The 19,648-nt window shown below is 33.2% G+C and overlaps 1 protein-coding gene across 4 annotated transcripts in view; it reads right to left on the minus strand.

Annotated features, from left to right (window-relative positions):
* pals2b (protein associated with LIN7 2, MAGUK p55 family member b) overlaps positions 1 to 19,648 on the minus strand; it is a 349,623-nt gene that overhangs the window by 2,597 nt on the left and 327,378 nt on the right. For all 4 annotated transcript variants that reach the window (XM_021468024.3, XM_068215053.1, XM_005170013.6 and 1 more), the window contains 7 exons: positions 16,945 to 17,172; positions 11,867 to 11,998; positions 11,686 to 11,782; positions 11,300 to 11,368; positions 8,850 to 9,011; positions 8,561 to 8,763; positions 2,638 to 2,766 (listed from right to left, as the gene is read on the minus strand). In XM_021468024.3, coding sequence (XP_021323699.1) covers positions 2,638 to 2,766; positions 8,561 to 8,763; positions 8,850 to 9,011; positions 11,300 to 11,368; positions 11,686 to 11,782; positions 11,867 to 11,998; positions 16,945 to 17,172 — 1,020 coding nt within the window. The remainder of the gene's footprint in view (positions 1 to 2,637; positions 2,767 to 8,560; positions 8,764 to 8,849; positions 9,012 to 11,299; positions 11,369 to 11,685; positions 11,783 to 11,866; positions 11,999 to 16,944; positions 17,173 to 19,648) is intronic.

Below are 19,648 nucleotides of genomic sequence, written 5' to 3' on the forward strand. Positions count from 1 at the left end.
TCTTACAAATAAGCAGTATGTGCACACAAAAGTATTTTTCCCAGTATATCATATCTTCGGAAAAAAGAAACTCAAACAGGTTTGGCACTAGTGGAGGACGGATGGATGGATGGATGGATGGATGGATGATGACAGAATTTTTATTTTGGGGTGAACTTGCTTTTCAATTAAATATACACTCAACGGTCAATTTATTAGGTACATCTGTCAAGCTGTTTTTTAAAGCACATTTCTTATCAGTCAATCACATGGCAGAGACTCTTTAGGCATGTAGATATGGTCAAGATGATCTGTTGCAGTTCAAACCAAGCATCAGAAGGGGGAAGAAATGTGATTTAAGCGACTTTGAATGTGGCATGGTTGTTGGTGCCAGATGGGCTGGTCTGAGTATTTCAGAAACTGCTGATCTACTGGGATTTTCACACACAATCATCTCATAGAATTTACTGAGAATGGTCTGAAAAAGAGAAAATGTCCTGTGAGCAGCAGTTCTGTGTGTGCGAATGCCTTGTTGATGCCAGAGGTCAGAGGAGAATGGTCAGACTGGTTTAAGCTGATAGAAAGGCAACAGTAACTCAAATATCCACTCGTTATAAAAGAGGTTTGCAGGAGAGCATCTCTGAATGCACAACACGTCCAACCTTGAGGTAGATGGGCTAAGGCAGCAGAAGACCACACTGGGTGCCACTCCTGCCAGCTAAGAACAGGAAACTGAGGCTACAATTCACATAGGCTCACCAAAATTGGACAATAGAAGATTGGAAAAACGTTTCCTGGTCTTGTAAGTCTCGATTTCTGCTGCACCATTCTGAGGGTAGAGTCAGAACTTGGCATCACCAACATGAAAGCATGGCTTCATCCTGACTTGTATCAATGGCTTGTGGTGGTGGTGTAATGGTGTGGAGGATATTTTCATAGCACACTTTGAGCCCATACGTACCAATTGAGCATCGGTTCAATGCCACAACCTATCTGAGTATTGTTGCTGACCATGTCATCTCAAATCATCTCAAACTGCTTTCCTTGACATGAAAATGAGTTCACTTTACTCAAATGGCCTCCACAGTCACCGGATCTCAATCAAATGGAGAATCTTTGGGATGTGGTGGAATGGGAGATTCGCATAATGGATGTGCAGCTGACAAATCTGCAGCAACTGTGTGATGCTATCATGTTAATATGGACCAAAATCTCTGAGGAATATTTTGAGTACCTGGTTCAATCGATGCCATGACGTATTAAGGCAGTTCTGAAGGCAAAAGGGGGTCCAACCTGGTACTAGTAGAGTGAACCTAATAAAGTGGCCGGTGAGTGTATGTTTAATGTAATAATATAGTTTGTAGAAGGCATAGTACCCAAACAACTTAAATCAAAATAATTGGTCTGACCATTATGATAGGCTGTTTTGAACGCCAGTCAACACTATTTATACACACATACACTCATTTGTTTAACAACATATTTGATTTATATTTAAATTGGCAAGTTTGTTTATCTACACATACAATATTGTGTATGGTAATAGACCTGTACATCCAATCAAGGCCAAAATTATGAATACCCCAGGGGTACATTTTAATTCTCTTTTTACTTTTTTTATTTGTTTGTTATCTTTGTCAATGTACAAAACTGCAAAAAATGTAGCACTGCAATAAAATAATTCTCTCAGATCAAGCACATGGTAGCCTTTACTAAAAAATGTAAGAAGTCACACACCCCTCTATTTTTGGTAAGAGTTTTTGAAGTTCTCACAACACTCCTATATCAGGTTAATTGTCAACTATTAGCATACTTATGTATTAAATTGTTGTTACTTGATTTTAAATTTAGCAGCAAATTAAAGTAGCAAAAAGGAAAAGCTACATTGTGTCATACATAGGGAGAGAGAGAGAGAGAGAGAGAGAGAGAGAGAGAGAGAGAGAGAGAGAGAGAGAGAGAGAGAGAGAGAGAGAGAGAGAGAGAGAGAGTTTTAATTTTATTGCCATTTCAGCTTCTATGGCTATGTCATGGCAAAAAGAAAATAGATCAAGTTTATCACGTTTTATAAATACCAATTTTCTATAATTATAAAAATATTTTAACATTAGTAATCAACAGCAATAAATAATGTCCAAGGTAAAATACATAAATAACAATAATGATAATATATAAGATAAAAATCTAAAACATTTTTTTGAGGTTTCCTTTTGATAAAATTTGTACAATTTTAGATGGCTTCACATTTAAAAATATTTCCTTTAAAGTCTCCAGATAAATATTGTTGTCTGATAACATTAGAAATGGGGCATTCAACAAGAATATGTTTAACAGTTTGGTTTCTGTTGCAATATAGACATTTTGGTGGTTCTTCTCCTTAAAGTAAATGTTGTGTCATACATAGGTTGTTTAAAACCATGTTATTCTAGTGAAGTAGCCTAGTAGTATGTGACTCATTAGAAACCACGGCAGGCATAAATGTTGAAGCAGGTTTGTAACACATCTCACCAAGTAGGAAATGGTATCAGGATGTGCTGCCACCACAAATAGCATATGTTGTGTGGCTGGTTTTAACCCATAACCCAACACCAATGCAACTCATTTCGAGATCTAGTTTAGCTTTAAAATAGCAGACCTGGAGGAAGTTTCAGAATAACTCACTGCGAGTTGTTTGGTGGTCAGTCCTGCATCCACCACAGCTTTGTGCATATCCTTCAGCGTGTCGAACTCTGGCGCTGCAATGAACACGACATACGGCATGAACTCTGGTGTTTTTAACAGCTTCAGAGCCTGAGGAGAGAGCATGTACAAAGAGTTGACTTGTAGGAAGCACAAATAAAAAAAGGCATTTCCATGCACAGAATGGATTTTGATCATTACACACAATAGCACAGGTGCCAAACTCAGTACCTGGAGGGCCACAGCTCTGCGCAGTTTAGCTTTAACCCTCATTAAACACACTTGATTAAACTAATGGAGTCCTTCAGGCTTGTTTAAAACTTACAGGTAAATGTGTTTAAGGTAACTCATGATCATAATGAAAGGCTATACTATACATTCATTTTCCTTCGGGTTAGTCACTTTATTCAACGGGGTCGCCACAGTGGAATGAACCACCAACTTATGCAGCATATGTTTTACACAGCGAATGCCTTTTGAGCTGCAACACAGTACTGGGAAACAAGGCTTTAATATGTCAAACAAAATTTTTGTATTTATCATTTTGTGAACTCATGGAAGAACTTCAACACTGCTTCTCATGTGGAGTCCCTAAGTGTTCATGTGATGTTGACTGATAAACTGACCTAGTTTGTGGTGTGTTTATGTAAAGGTTGTGTTTATTTACTCAATTAGCGGTTAAAATTGGTTATACTCTTCTGACCTTCAATGGTAGCCACAATGTGGAGAGATTAATTTGATGCTCAATAAAAAGTTTTACGTAAGTGAGAAATGTTAAAATAAATAAATAAACAAATGAATGTTCACATGAATAAATAAATGAATAAATAAATAAATGTTTAAATGAATAAATGAACAAATAAATGAATGTAAAATTGGATGAATGAATAAATGAATGAATGAGTAATTGATCAAATGAACGAATAAATTACCCATATAATGAATGAATGCTTAAAAAATGAATGAATGAATGAATGGATTAATGATTGAATGAATGGATGAATATGTGAATATATGAAAGAATAAATTAACAAATGAATGAATTAATTAATAAATGAATGAATAAATGAACAAATGAATGTATGAATGAATGAATGAATGAATGAGTTAATAAACTAATCTTAAAATGAATCAATAAATAAATGAATTTTAAATTAATAAATAAATGAATGACTGAATGAATAAATAAATAGATGAATACATAAATAAATAAATGAACAAATAGATGAATGACTAAATGAATGAATCAATTACGGATAAATTAATAAATGAATAAATGAGTAAATTATTAAACAAATAAATGAATTACCCAAATAATGAATGAATGATTAAATGAATTCATAAATGGATGAATGAATGAATGAATGAATGAAAGAATAAATTAATGACTGAATGAATGAATACATGAATGAAAGAATAAATGACTGAATAAATGAATAAGTAAATTAATAAAGGAATGAATGAATGAATAAAAAGGATGAATGAATTAATGAATAAATGAGTTAATTAACGAATGATTAAATGAGTAAATAAACTAATGTTACAATAAATGAATTAATAAATAAATGAATGTTTAAATGAATAAATAAGTGAATGACTGAATAAATGAATGGATGAATAAATGAACAAATAAATGAACGAACGAACAAATGAATGAATAAATGAATGAATGAATGAATGAATGAACGAACAGACGAATAGATGCCGCAAATGATATGAATAAGTTTGGATTATTACAAACATTTGTGGCAACATCTGAGTAAACTGACAATTTAAAAACTAGAACCTGCCGTTTTTATTTTGTACTACAACAAGTTTGTGCAGAGTGAGGTGGCACACAGGTGTCTCTCTATCACAGTAGCAGTCATGTGTTATCGTAACTATCAAAGAAAGCACAAAAGAGGAAACCAGTGTATTGCTAATTCATGATCAGCCTATAAAGTGGCCTACATCATAGTTTCCCCACTCTGTAAAAAACCTGTTTCCACCACCATGTGCTCACTTCCTGTTTTTTTAAATATATCTGTATTGGAGTGCAAGTGCTATCTAGTTCTATCATGTGATGGTTAAAACATGTTTTATGCATTTTATGTAGGATAACACAACATTACATGACATATAATACACAAAAAGCATTAAACACATCTTACGGGCTGGATGCATCAACATTAAATAGTCCAAAGAGAACCTTTGTTATTATGGTGATACATTAGGTGCTTTGTTGTATTTTTGGTTTTGGTTTTGATTATCTTATGTCCAAAACTGCCACTTTTCACAACACATAAATGTTTTTTTCCAAAATGAAGAGGGAATTCAATCCAAAGCCAAAACCTTGTCATATAACAGATGAAGTTATTTGCACAATTTAAGACAATATTGGCTAACTAGAAGCCAATACTAATGCTAAGCTAAAATGCACAGTGTGTTCTCTCTCTTCATTGTTTCCACATCCATCCATTCATCCATCCATCTATTTCATGTTAAGCACCTTCAGTGTTCAACAAACATTTATTGCTATTTTTATTGCTACAAACAGCTGTGCTGCATAAATCTGCCAAAATGATAACCAGTTAGTATGATATCTTTGAAACACAGTCCCACCCCTGTCATCCAAAGCCACACCTCCTGAAACATGAAGGCGCACACCTTAAAGATGACAGTAGACAACCCACTAGATTTTGTCATTCACCAGTTAGAAAAAATTCCAGTACTTTATAATACTACACCTCTGAGTGAAAAACTCTATTATATCTAGTACGTTTTCAGTTGTGTAGCAAACAAAACTTTTCATAATGTGCTACATTTTGTTTTTCTCAGTTGCTTTGGTGCATTTCTCACAACACTATTTACATTTGCACAACAGTTAATGCATTTCTCAAAACAATTAGTCATTTGTGCACATCATAGTAGCAGTTTCTCATTCTTTCCAACAAATTGCAAATGCTTTTGGACATGCATCAAATGCTTTCATGCAACTCTCTGCTGTTTCATAACATTATCATTCGCTTCTGTCATGTCAGTCAAAATTAACTAAACTTGTGAATGCTGAATAATCATTCCATGTAAAACTAATAGTCCTCATTTTATTACTTGAGTCATTACATACAAAAATGATGAACCAGTTGTCAAAATCTGTCTAGCAAATTTTATAAAATATAAATAAATCTTTTTTTCCTAAAAATGTCTTCTAAATTGAACAGTTTGATGAATGATTTACAGACCTATGTATGTTGTAGGTTCAGTTCCAATATGTGCTGAATTATTGTTTACAGTTGTGCACAGTTCTTCCCAAAGGGAGTTTATGTTTGTTGTAAATAAGGGTGTATTTATTCTTTTGCACAATACTGTGAATAAATTAGAATTGCAAAGAGCAAATGCAGTAAAAAAGTGAAACACATATTCTGTGTCTTGTATGTCTAACTTTACAGTAGTTTTCAAATATCTGTGCAAACAGTATATAATGCTGTTTTGAGCATTTTCAGTGGACTTTTTGCATTTGAAAAAAACGTCATGATGAAAACATGACAAAGTCATTTGACTATCTTGTTCATAAACAGTGTCAGGACTTTTCGTCTTGATGACACTGACATTTCATTGACATGAATACTTGCTTTTTAGGAAAGAGCTCTCCATTTTAAGCTAGTGACAGGCTTTTGCAGGATATTAGCTAGGTTTTACAGTTTGTACTAATTGTTTTAAGAAAAGCATTAACTGTTGTGCAAATGCAAATAGTGTTGTGAGAAATGCACCAAAGTCACTTAGAAAAACTGTAAATGTCTTTGTCACTTTTTATCACTTTAAAGCACAGGTGTCAAAGCCAGGTCCTCGAGGGCTGCAGTTTTGCAGAGTTTAGTTCCAACCCTGCTTCAACACACTTAAGCCAAGTTCAGACTGCATGATTTTCAAAGTAGTCGTGTCACAGATGTTTTCACACTGCATGACTATCTGGGGCAGCATTCCGATGCTGCTGTGTTTACACTGCAAGATTGATCGGCGACAGGAGGTTCATACTGCATGACCTCATAGGAAGAATCGCCAAGACAACTTTGTCTCGGTCTGCAAACTATGTCTCACAACCGCAAAAAGTGACATGGAAACAACGGAATGTCACGAAGGCCTAGTATATCTCTGTTATTAACTACATAATGAGAAAGAAGCATTTAGTAGGGTAGAAAATACTTATTTTACTCACCTGGGCTTTAAAGGCAATTTCAATCAAACTTTTTTCTTTTTTTCCACCCGGTTGTGGTATGTCTCAGATGACACGTCAAACACACTGCTCCTGTCAAATTTCCATCAATTTTTCCTTCATTTCTTGGGTCCAAACATACAAAAAAGAAGCCCTTAACTTCTTCCCTAGCCTCCTGCTGACCTGCAGATACCCATACTAGTGGATGCTGCTCTCTCATTGACTGTAGGTAATCACAGATTTCATTTTTAATCAGAACACATTTCGCATGGCATGATTTTGAATCACCAACAGCTCCAGATATTTAGCATGAAAAATATCTGATTGGAGTCTGCAACTCATTGGCGATTCTCTCAGATCGTGTCTTTGATAGTTTACACTGTGTGATTGTCACTAAAGTTAACGAGCACCGATTTGCCTGTGATTCGATAACTGTCTGCGATTTCTCAAAACCTGGCGAATCTAAATCTGGGCTAAAATCTGAACTTTGCATTACCTGTATGTTTTAAACTAGCCCGAAGGACTCTATTAGTTTGATCTGGTGTGTTTAAATGGGGTTAAAACTAAACTGTGCAGAGCTGCGGCCCTCCAAAAACTTGCCTTGACACATGTGCTTTAATGCATCCTCGATGAATAAAAGTTTTTCAGACCTGAAACTACTAACAACTCATTCATTTCAAGAGTTCACACTTAGCTGATGATTGATTATAAGCAAGTTTGGCATGCTGTCCGGGGAGAGAGCCCTGAGCTCGAAGGTTCTTGAGCCCTGGGCTCCCTCCCGTTTGGAGGAAGAGAGGGGAGCCTTGAGCTCAGGTAGATCTCGACAACTCCCCCTTGATAAGAGCTGATGACTAAAAATTTAATGCTATTACAAGATATGCTGCGTTATAAGATTACCTGAATTGCAAATTTAGATTTATCAATTTACTTGTTGTGCATGTTTTTGGAATGTGGGAGGAAACCGGAAGACCCGGGGAAAACCCACGCAAGCACGGGTAGAACATGCAAACTACACACAGAAACGACCACCGGCCTGTTGAAGGACTAGAACTGGTGACGTTCTTGCTGTGAGGCGACAGTGCTAGTCACTGGGCCACCGTGCTGCCCTATGGAGGGAAAGGTGAAAAGGTAGGGGTGGAAGGGGGGATTCTTCAAATCGAAGATGACTGTAGTGAGAAAACCCTGGCTCTTTATAGTGGTTAGGAATGGCCTGATTGGTGGATCATGCATGCTAATCCAGAACCAGCCGTGTTCAATCATAATCACGTGCTCCTCTCGAAATTAGTTTATGAATAAACTTCACTTATTCATTTTCTTTTTGGCTAAGTACCTTTATCAATCAGGGGTCGCCACTGCGGAATGAACCACTAACTTATCCAGCACATGTTTTACGCAGCAATTGCCCTTCCAGCTGCAACCCATCTCTAGGAAACATCCACACACACTCATACACTACAGACAATTTAGCCTACCCAATTCACCTGTACCGTATGTCTGTGGTGCAAACCGTAGCACCCGGAGAAAACCCACGGGAACGCGGGGAGAACATACTAACTCCACACAGAAATACCAACTGACCCAGCCAAGTCTCGAATCACCTTCTTGCTGTGAGGTGACAGCACTACCTACTGCGCCACCGCGTCACCCTACTAAGAACTATTCATTATATTATCTAATATTTTCTCAGCTGAATGTCTGATTTTAAGAGATTTTCACCTGAGGGTTGACGTCCAGGATACATGTGCGTCCAGTGTTCACCACCTCATGGATGGAGTCAATTTTAGTACCATAGAGGTTTCCGTCGTACTCTCCGTGTTCCAGGTACCGTCCCAATTTGATGTCAGTTTCCATCTCAAGACGGGTCACAAATCTGTACGACTGACCATCTCGCTCGTCATTGCGCGGCCGTCGAGATGTGTCTGAGATATTGAGACAATACAAACAAGATTAAGGGTTATTTTGCTCTGTTTTTTGATATTTTCTTTGTGTATTTTGAGCTACTCACGTGGTACAGTGGTGCCAAAGCGGGTGGGATGCAGTACAACTAGTCTGTTTTTCAGGCTGCGGCGGCCCACTCCCTGCGCTCCAATCAGAATGAGGGTTTTCCTCTGAAACGGTGGCATACGAGCTACCTCTTCATAAATCTGAAGCTCGTGACGGTCAAACTCTGCGGTATAACCAGATACGAGAGCAGACACAATAGATTTATTTAGAATGGGTTAAAGGGTGCATATTCGTTCCTTCATTCATTTATTTATTTATTTTCCTTCAGCTTAGACCCTATATTAATCAGGGGTCGCCACAGCGGAATGAACCTTTAACTTATCCAGCATATGTTTTACACAACGAATGTCCTTTCAGCTGCAATCTAGTTCTGGGGAACATCCATACACACTCATAATTGAATTAAAATTTTATAAATTTAATAACACAATATTAAGAAGAAAAAGAATTTTGTTTGAATAATTTTTAAAATTAATTTTCAAATATATTCATTTACAAACCCTATAACCCTTACCAAAAATAGAACAAAACATTGCTGTCAATTACTTCAGTCTACAATAATAATAATAATAATAATAATAATAATAATAATAAAAATAATAATAATAATAATAATTTAATAATAAAAAATAAAGGTCAGGTCAAAATCCTCAGCAGTAAATAAATGGAGAAATTTTAAGCAAAAGTTACAGTAAGGACAGTGATTAAATGCCATTTTTAAATAAAAGGATAAAAGTTTTATTGAAATTGGGATTGTTGGTGATTGTATGTTATTGGCTAGATTGGGTAGCTATACATGAACAAGACATATTAAGACCTGTTTAAAAAAGATTAAAGACCTACAACAACATTTCAGTAGATTTAAGACTTTTTAAGGCCTAAAATTTAGCTTTTGAGCTACAAGACATTTTAAGACTTTAAGACCTTGCAGATAACCAGATATATTAAACAAAAAATAATAATATCCTACTATGTATATATTATGCACTCACAGACACAGACTCTCTCTATATGCTCTAAAACATGGCATTTAGATTTTTTAATTTCAAAAAAGGTCCTCTAATAGCTCACCACAGTTGATTTTATTTGATAATATAGCAAAACCATTGATAGTAACATATTATTACAATCTGAAAATACTCTTTTTCTATTTGTAATATATTTTAAAATGTATTTTTTATTGCTGTGAGGATGGTAAACCTGAGCTTCTATCAGTTATCACTTATTCATTCTAATTTGGTGCCTAAGTGACATCTCTTATTTTTATGAATGTTATTTCTGTGAAAAATCATGATGTACCACTGTTTAAAAGTAAGAAAAAATATTATGCTTTTTTAAATTGCACTAAAAAGAAAAAGGAAATGAAAGCCTATTTTTAATTTAACAAAGGCAAACTTGTAATTTAACTTATAAATGACAGCAAATAAACTTTAAATGTTATTAATATAGGGCGAGGCAGTGGTGCAGTAGGTAGTGCTGTCGCCTCACAGCAAGAAGGTCGCTGGGTCGCTGGTTTAAACCTCGGCTCAGTTGGCGTTTCTGTGTGGAGTTTGCATGTTCTCCCTGCCTTCACGTGGGTTTCTCCCACAATCCAAAGACATGTGGTACAGGTGAATTGGGTAGGCTAAATTGTCCGTAGTGTATGAGTGATATGTGTGAATGTGTGTGTGGATGTTTCCCAGAGATGGGTTGCGGCTGGAAGGGCATCTGCTGCGTAAAAACTTGCTGGATAAGTTGGCGGTTCATTCCGCTGTGGCGACCGAGGATTAATAAAGGGACTAAGCCGACAAGAAAATGAATGAATAAAAGAATTAATGATAAAATACAAAAAAATTAAAAAATACACACACTGTACATATACAGTTAAAGTTAGAATTATTGTATCTCTGAGCATATCTGATAATATTTTTTCTTCTGTAGAAAGTCTTTGTTTTATTTCGGCTAGAATAAAAGCAGTTTTTAATTTTTTAAAAACCATTTCAAGGTAAAAATTATTAGTCCGTTTTAAGCTAACTTTTTTCCGATAGTCTACAGAACAAACCATCAGTATACAATAACTTGCCTAATTACCTTAACCTGCCTAGTTAATCTAATTAACCCAGTTAAGCCTTTAAATGTCACTTTAAGCTGTAAAGAAGCGTCTTGAAGAAGATCTAGTAAAATAATATTTACTGTCATCATGACAAAGATAAAATAAATCAGTTATTAGAAATGAGCTATTAAAAAGATTATGTTTAGAAATGAGTTGAAAAACCTTTTCTCCCTTAAACAGAAATATAAATACATAAATAGAAAAATATTTATTAAAAGTTGAAACAACTGCTTTCTTATTGTATGTAGCTTCAAATTAAATGATTACTCCAGTCATTATTTATTTTATTACTATTACCATAATAATAATAATAATAATAATAATACTACTTAATATTAGAGTGTTTTCTATCTGCTCACCTGCATTTTTGGCAGTAAGGTACATCATCTTTTTCTTCTTTTTACCAGTCATTGTTCCACATAAGATTCCTACAAAAAGAGAAAAAAATTGAGTGAGCAAAAAGTTTTTTGTGTAATGTAATGCTACATGTGTCCACTAGATGGTACTATGGTTGTATTTTCTGTAGACTTGTAGCCACTGTTCATGTGAATTATTAAAGCCAAATAAAAGCTTATGGAATCTATGGTTTAAACATACATACATGAACTATAGTGCGTCACAAAAAATAAATACCATAGTTTTCACCAATTAACTTGTTAATTCTGCAAATCATAAAATTACATGGCATATCATATATCAAAAATCTTTTCTGTTTTGGTGACCGCAGTGTGTTGACGAGCATTACCTGCTCCATCCAGGTCTCTAGGAACAAATGCTTTCCTCTTTTCCTCTAGAAACTGACTGGGAATCAGCCCAGTGCCTCCTTCTGCTAAATGACATGCCTGTCAGTTAAAAGAATATAGTTAGTAAAATAAAACCAAACCCAACACAAATGAGTCAGTAAAAGCCATGCTCAATAATCAGACCTGCCACCAGTTGGGATCTTCTCGGTTGACAATCTGCAGAATATCCCCCCGTTTGAAAGCAAGTCCTGCTTCTCTGCATGGAATTAGATTATCGCTGGCTGGATTGTAGTCAAAATGCGGCTTCACATACACCTGGGAGAAATAAAACAGGTGAGATTAGACCAAACACTAGACAGCAATGATAAGTATATGATCACTAATAATGCACACCTCCAATTATCAAATAATCACATTTATGAGAAAATTTCTATTTTTAATTTTAGTTTTACCATTATTTAACCAGCAAGTCTCAAGGGTATATACAGGAAGCAGAGGTTAAAATTCAATACCTTTTAAGACCTTTTGTAAAACTCTTTGCATACATTTTAAGACCTCATCACCACTTCAGGTTTCAACCAGTAACATTGGTGATATTTTAACTTGCAGTATTTTACTATACTGATTACGAGAAACAAATCCTAGAAATAAAAACTATATATACTGAATAAAAATGTTAATCTAGCAGGAATACCTGTGTTTCCCTGGTTACTGCAGTAAACAAAGCAGCGTGTCGTCAAATCTAGCAGGATTTTTTTTATTTCATGAACTACACAGCATCCCAATATTCAAAGATTAAATTCAGGTATACTTTAGCATACTAATACCGAATTTAATATCTTGTAAATAGCATTTAAGACTTTTTAATACTTTATAAGGGCCTTAAATTTCTCTAAATTGATTTATCAATTTTGTATAGTTTTTAAGACTCCGCAGACACCCTGACAGTAAAACATTTTAAAATACATAAACCCCACATAACAACATTTCATCAGTCCACTCAAAAAAAAAAAAAAAAAAAAAAAAAAAAAAAAAAAAAAAAAAAATCGCATGCTTCCAATACAGCTCTCTTTATGATGCTTTTAAATTTACAGAAAGACACAATTTTATTTAGTTTCAAGTCTTTTTGCAACTTATTCCATGCCCAAGGTGCACAATAAGCAAATGCAGTTTTACCCAGCTCAGTAGAAATTCCAGGTATATTAAAAAGCAAACACTTGGAAAAGTGTTGCTGGTAATTCCCAGAGCTAACACAATAGTTCTAATCGTTTTCATTTAAGTGACTTAATTTGAAACAAATTGATAATTTTAGTTTCATAATTTTAATGTTAGTAATGCAATTACATACTGTATTCCAGTTTTACATTTTTTAGCATTAGTACAACATAAAATGATCCATAATTGATGCTTTATGTATTTCCTTCTTTTACTGACACAGAGAATAAGAGGACTTCATCATTTCAGTAGGTAAAAACAGAAAAACAAAATGAACAAATAATTCATTTCTACTAAGGGTTCATGCACTGTAAAACCCAACAGTCAAGTTTATCCAATGAAATGAATGTAGTTTACTCAAAATTTACTGAAAGTTAATTTGACTCATTTGAAAAGAGCTTGAACTCAGTGTTGAAGGTAATGAGTTAATTAAATACCTCATAACTTCAACTTAAATGGAGTAAGTTCACAGAACTCAGATTCGTTTTTTTTTAACTCAAATGGTTTGTAGCAATCGGTTTCCTCAAACGGTTTTGGGTTTTACAGTTCTCAGTTGGTTTGAGTTCTCTTCATTTATTGGGTTTTACTGTGCTCAAATTGCTTTGTGCACTTAAATGGATTAAGTTCACAGTACTCATTAGGATTAGTTTTTAAACTTAAATGGGTCCCACTTTACATTAAGTGTCCTTAACTACTATGTACTTGCATCAAAAAATAAATACAATGTACTTACTGTGTTTATAATGTATTTGAGAACACTTGTGGTGCTTTTGAGTTGGGATAGAGGTTGGGTTATGGACAGGTTTGGTGGCATGGGTAGGTTTAAGGGAGGGTTAAGGTGTAAGGGATGGTCAACAGTGTATTTACAAATGTAATTACAAAAGTTAATTACAGATGTAATTACATACATGTATTTAATCAAGCATAAGTACACAGTAAATACATGTATTTATACAATAAGTACATTGTAACAAACTATTAATTCCTGTGTAAGTACATATTAGTTAAGGCCACTTAATATAAAGTGGGACCGATGCTAAAAGTCTGTTTCCTTCATTCAAAGAAAAAAAGAAGATATTTATTTACTTTTGGGGGGGGGGCGGTTGCTAATAAATCCCATCTGGGATCATGTTTTTTTGGTTTTGTTTTCGTAAGGGCAGTTTGGATTCAGATATCCTTAACTTTACATAAACTCAAATTAGACTAGATATTAAGCATACTGACTGAATTTCCATTGCAAATCTCCAGGATTTTAAGCACCGAGGATGAGGGGATGATATAATATTTACATAAACTTACCCATTGCTTTTTTGGACGATGACAAGAAGTATTGTTTTAGGTCCCAGTGTCACATGTTTTTACGTATTAAATCATAACAAAAATATTAATGCTATTAACAGAATTCCTTTCTAAAGCCCCTTAAATACATTATGTGCACAGAGGGTGAGATGTGAGATACGGAGAAATCACCAGGAGCCATGTAATGAGATTTTTGCGTGTGTGCATGTCTTGCCCTAGATAGCATGTGGAGTGTTATTAATATGGCTCTCAGGGATCTTTTTTTACAACAAAGCATCATGGGATTTCACAAATGGCCAAATGCAAGCTGAATATCGAGGTCTAATGCTTCGGCATGCACACAATATGTCTTAAATATATATATATATATATATATATATATATATATATATATATATATATATATATATATATATATATATATATATATATATATATATATATATATATATATATATATATATATATATATATATATATGAACTGCATAAATGGTATGAAAATGTAGATCACTCCCTATGCAGTTCTATTTAAAATATAATATAAATGTGTTTAATAAGTGGGTTTGGAGGGAATTTGGTGGGTGGATATTTTGAAATGAGCCATTAAACTGACCACAAGAACCATACCCATACCAGGTCCGCCTCATAGCCAGTCTGGTGAAATCGGTGGTTGTTTTTTTCTCAAAATGTGGACCTTTTTGAGGTTATTTACCTCATTTTCTATTTAATTAAGAGGTTTAAATACTGCAGTTTAATGACATTTTAAGCACTGTTTTTGTTTAAATAGCTTGTCTGATGGTCACCAGAACCAAACATTTTGATGTACCAAAACATTTCCTTCAAAATGTAGAAAAAACATACTTTAAAATACTAATTTATTACATGATTTATCATTAAAAGAAAAATGGGTTTCATAAATTTTTTTTTATTAAAAACTGTAGCTTATTTGTAATTTATGAGGCAAATAACAGTCTGGTCAGCACATTCAACTTTCCTCAGTTAGAATTTGGTTATTTGAATAAACAAATAAGCAATAATAATTTAGAGCTTCACAATTTTTTGGGATTTTGCTCTTGTAAAAAAAGTTACATTGAAATTGAATGGATAACAACAGCCAGATTAGTATTTAATATAGGCTGCAATTGGTGCTTCACACCTTTTTATTGATTCTTTTTTGTTTTGTAAAGAAGGTCCAAGATTTGGAATAAAAGTTACTTGTAAAATGTTTTCTCTTTTTAACAACAATACAATAGGTCAGTAGTGAAAGAGGACTTTACTTTCATAACCCAACAGAGGATTCCACTTGGTCTCAAATTAAAGCCTTCTTCACTGAGTTATTGTCACAATTTATGATGGAATAGCAGTCAAAATAGAACAAATGAGCTCATGTATGGGGCAAAATCTGTCAGTGGAGGGTGGGTCTTTTAAATGGGGTATAGTCAACTATACTGAGCACTGTATATTGATCTATTTTTGACCCATTCAAAAATACATTTTATTGGTCATTCTAGATTTTCTTTTATGAAAAGCAGTAGAATACCAAGTTAAGATCATGCTCCATAAAATTATTTTGTTTATTTACTGTAAATATATCAAAATTTTTCATTAGCAACGTGCATTACTAAGCACTTCATTTAGACTATTTCATTCATTCATTCATTCATTCATTCATTCATTCATCCATTTATTCTTCAATTTATTTATTTACCTTGCCCATATATAGCTGATTTCGTATAGATGTATCTGGGCCAAATATTGTCCTATCTATAAACAAATCTTAATGTGTTTTATATTTTGTTTTTCTGTGTTGAATCCTTGTATTTTGTTGCATGTTTGATTTCTTTGTTGTTGTAGCGCTTTGGGTTTTAGAAAATTGCATTATCATCATCATCATCATCATCATCATCATCATCATTATTATTATCATCATCATCATCATCATTATTATTAATATTATTATTATTATCATTATTATTATTATAATTATTATCAACATTATTATTATTATTATTATCAACATTATTATTATTATTATTATTATAATTATTATTATTATCATCATCATCATGATTATTATTATTATTATCATCATCATCATGATTATTATTATTATTATTATCATCAACGTTAATATTACTATTATTATTATTATTGTTATTATTATCATCATCATCATCATCATCATCATCATCATCATCATTATTATTATTATTGTCAACATTATTATTATCATCATCAATATTATTATTTTATTATTATTATTATTATTATTATTGTTCTTATTATTATTATTATTATTATTATTATTATTATTATTATTATTATTATTATCATCATCATCATCAATATTATTAATATCATTATTATTTTATTATTATTATTATTGTTGTTGTTGTTCTTATCATTATAATTATAATTATTATTATAATTATTATTATTATTATCACCATCATCATCATCATTGTTATTACAATTGTTATTATTAATATTATTATTATTATTATCATCATCATCGTCATTATTATTATTATTATTATTATTTATGGAAAGCTTGTATATTTAGCTATATTTAGCTTAAAGTGACGCTCACACTGGTTTTGTGGTCCAGGGTCACAGTTGCTCAGATATACTCATTAATAACTCATTCATATTTTACCTAATACATTGGTGAGCAAACAAGACTTCTATCAAACATTAAAAGGATCTTACAACCAGTTGCATGTATGGTTATTATTTTATGCGTACCTGTGGTGGTGCTGGAGCGTCTCTGTAACTGGGTAATATTTTGAGTGTTATTCCTCCACTACATTCTTTGAGCATCTCCTGTAGCTCAGTGGGATTAGTGCCAACGTCCTTCCCGTTCACTTCCTTAATGATGTCACCCACGTGCAGAAGCCCCTGCCTGTCAATCAGCCCTCCGTGGAGGATGCGAGCAATCACTAGGTCACCCTTGTCCATTCGGAAGGTCACACCCTGAGATACGACAAATAAATATGGGCAAAATATTAAAAATGGCCCAAAAAACTGGTTGTAGCATCATAACTCTTTAGGTTTAAGTAATGCCAATCACAACAACCTTGCATAGCTACTTCAACACTTGCAGTTGGGCAGTCATAAAGTTACTTGTCAGAGAATTTGAAAGGTAAGTCAGTCTGACATATTAAAATTAATTTATCACTAATAAACATTTTAGAAGCATATATAATTAAACTTACAATCAAACCAAAGGCTTATTATTAAAAATATTTTGGCATCCTCTTTCAAATAGAAACTAAATTTATTTATTAATCATGATGTTTTGTCATTGTGTGTAGAAGGTCATTGTGTGTAGAAAGGGCTGGTTAAGCTAAAATGGGCCACAATTTTAAGTTAAAATGGGCTGCACACACAAACACTTATACACAGAAACTGAGCGAAAATATGTTTATATTCAGAGATATGCATCCATAAAAAAATGTAAAAGACAATGATGTCAATTTACTGTAAAAGATCTGCCAAAATGTTCTGTGATATTTGTTTTTATATTGGCCCATTTCACCTAAATGTTTTACTGTGAAAGTATTCCAACTCCCATAATTTTAAAACAAGTGCACTTTTCACATGAAAAGAAACCTTATACTTTGTTTAAATATGAAATCATGTGTTTATAAAATTACCATTAGATCTTGTACAGTTAAATCAGTACAGTTAAATTATTAGCCCTCCTGTTTCTTTGCTTTTACCTTTTCAAATGTTTCCCAAACTATGTTTAACCAAGCAAGGAATATTTCATAGTATTTTCAGTAATAAATATGTCAAATCCCAGCACAGTCACAGTTTTAGTTTGTTTGTATTAAAGAGCCTTCTTTAACATGTATTGTTCATTTTTTGTTTGAAATTAATTTTACATTTGTAATTTAGCAGCACAAAGTTTTAGTTTGTTTATATTAAAGAGTCTTCTTTTAGTATTTCGTATTATTTACTTTTTATTGGGATTTTGTTTTAAAATTGTAATTCAGTCAATGCAAAATATTTTAATTAGTAAAAAACAAACAAATGTTTTTTTGCATTTGAGAAAAAAAAAGGGTGTCTTAATTTTGTTTAACTTATTCTCCGCAAATCTATCTCAAATAAATTTGTTAAAAAAATCATAATAAACCCGTGTATCGTGAGATTAATATCATGAATTGTATCGCATTGAGAGTCAAGTGAATCATTACATCTCGTCTTTCAAATATAAACATTTAATTTAATAAGAAATCATGATTTTGGGGTAAAAAGGGTAATTTTATGTAAGAGGGATTGGTTAAGCTAAATGGGCCACAAGTTTTAAGATAAAATTGGCTGCATACACAAACACTTAAACACAGAAACAGAGCAAAAACAAGTTTGTATTCTGAGATACAATTGAAGTCAGAATTATTAGCCCTCCTTTGAATTTTTTGTTCTTTTATACGTCCCAATATATGTCCCAAACGATGTTTAACAGAGCAAGAAAATTTTCATAGTATGTCTGATAATATTTTTAGAATAAAAGCATTTTTTTAAAACACCATTTTAAGGTCAAAATTATTAGCCGCTTTAAGCTATAATTGTTTCAACAATTTGCAGAACAAACCATCGTTATGCAATCTTCTTCTTCTTTGGCCTTAGTCCCGTATGGTTGCGGGGTCGGCTCTTTGGAACAAGCCATTTTAGACTTGTCCATATAATAACGACTTTTTTTTACACATTCCTGTCGTCTGGGCCTGTCACCCTCATACACTATGGACAATTTAGCCTACCCAATTCACCTGCAGCATGTCTTTGGACTGTGGGGGAAACTGGAGCACCCGGAGAAAACCCACACGAAGGCATGGAGAACATGCAAACTCCTCAGCTGAGGTTCTAACCAGCGACCCAGCGACCTTCTTGCTGTGAGGCGACAGCATTACCTACTGCGCCACAACCTCGCCCAAACCATCATTATATAATAATTTGCCTAATTACCCTAACCTGACTAGTTAACCTAATTAACCTAGTTAAGCCTTTAAATATCACTTCAAGCTCAATACTAGTGTCTTAAAAATATCTAGTAAAATAGTATGTACTGTCATCATGGCAAAGATCAAATAAATCATTTATTAGAAATGAGTTATTAAAACTATTATGTTTAGAAATGTGTTGAAAAAAATCTGCTCACCTTTAAACAGAAATAGAGGAAAAAAATAAACAGGGGGCTAATAATTCTGACTTCAACTGTTTGTATCCATAAAAATGTTTTGCATACAGTATGAACAGAAACATACACCTATACTGTACAACATGATAAGTTATTTTTATTGCATTCTTATATGACTACATATAATGATTGCACAAGACTAAATATAACTTTTTATTTAATTATATAAATTATGGTGTTGTTGCTATATGACACAGTAAAGACAATAGTGCCAATGTACTGTTTTAAAAATCTGCCAAAATGACCTGT

This window comes from Danio rerio, chromosome 19 (assembly GCF_049306965.1).
Source record: "Danio rerio strain Tuebingen ecotype United States chromosome 19, GRCz12tu, whole genome shotgun sequence".
NCBI lineage: Eukaryota > Metazoa > Chordata > Actinopteri > Cypriniformes > Danionidae > Danio > Danio rerio.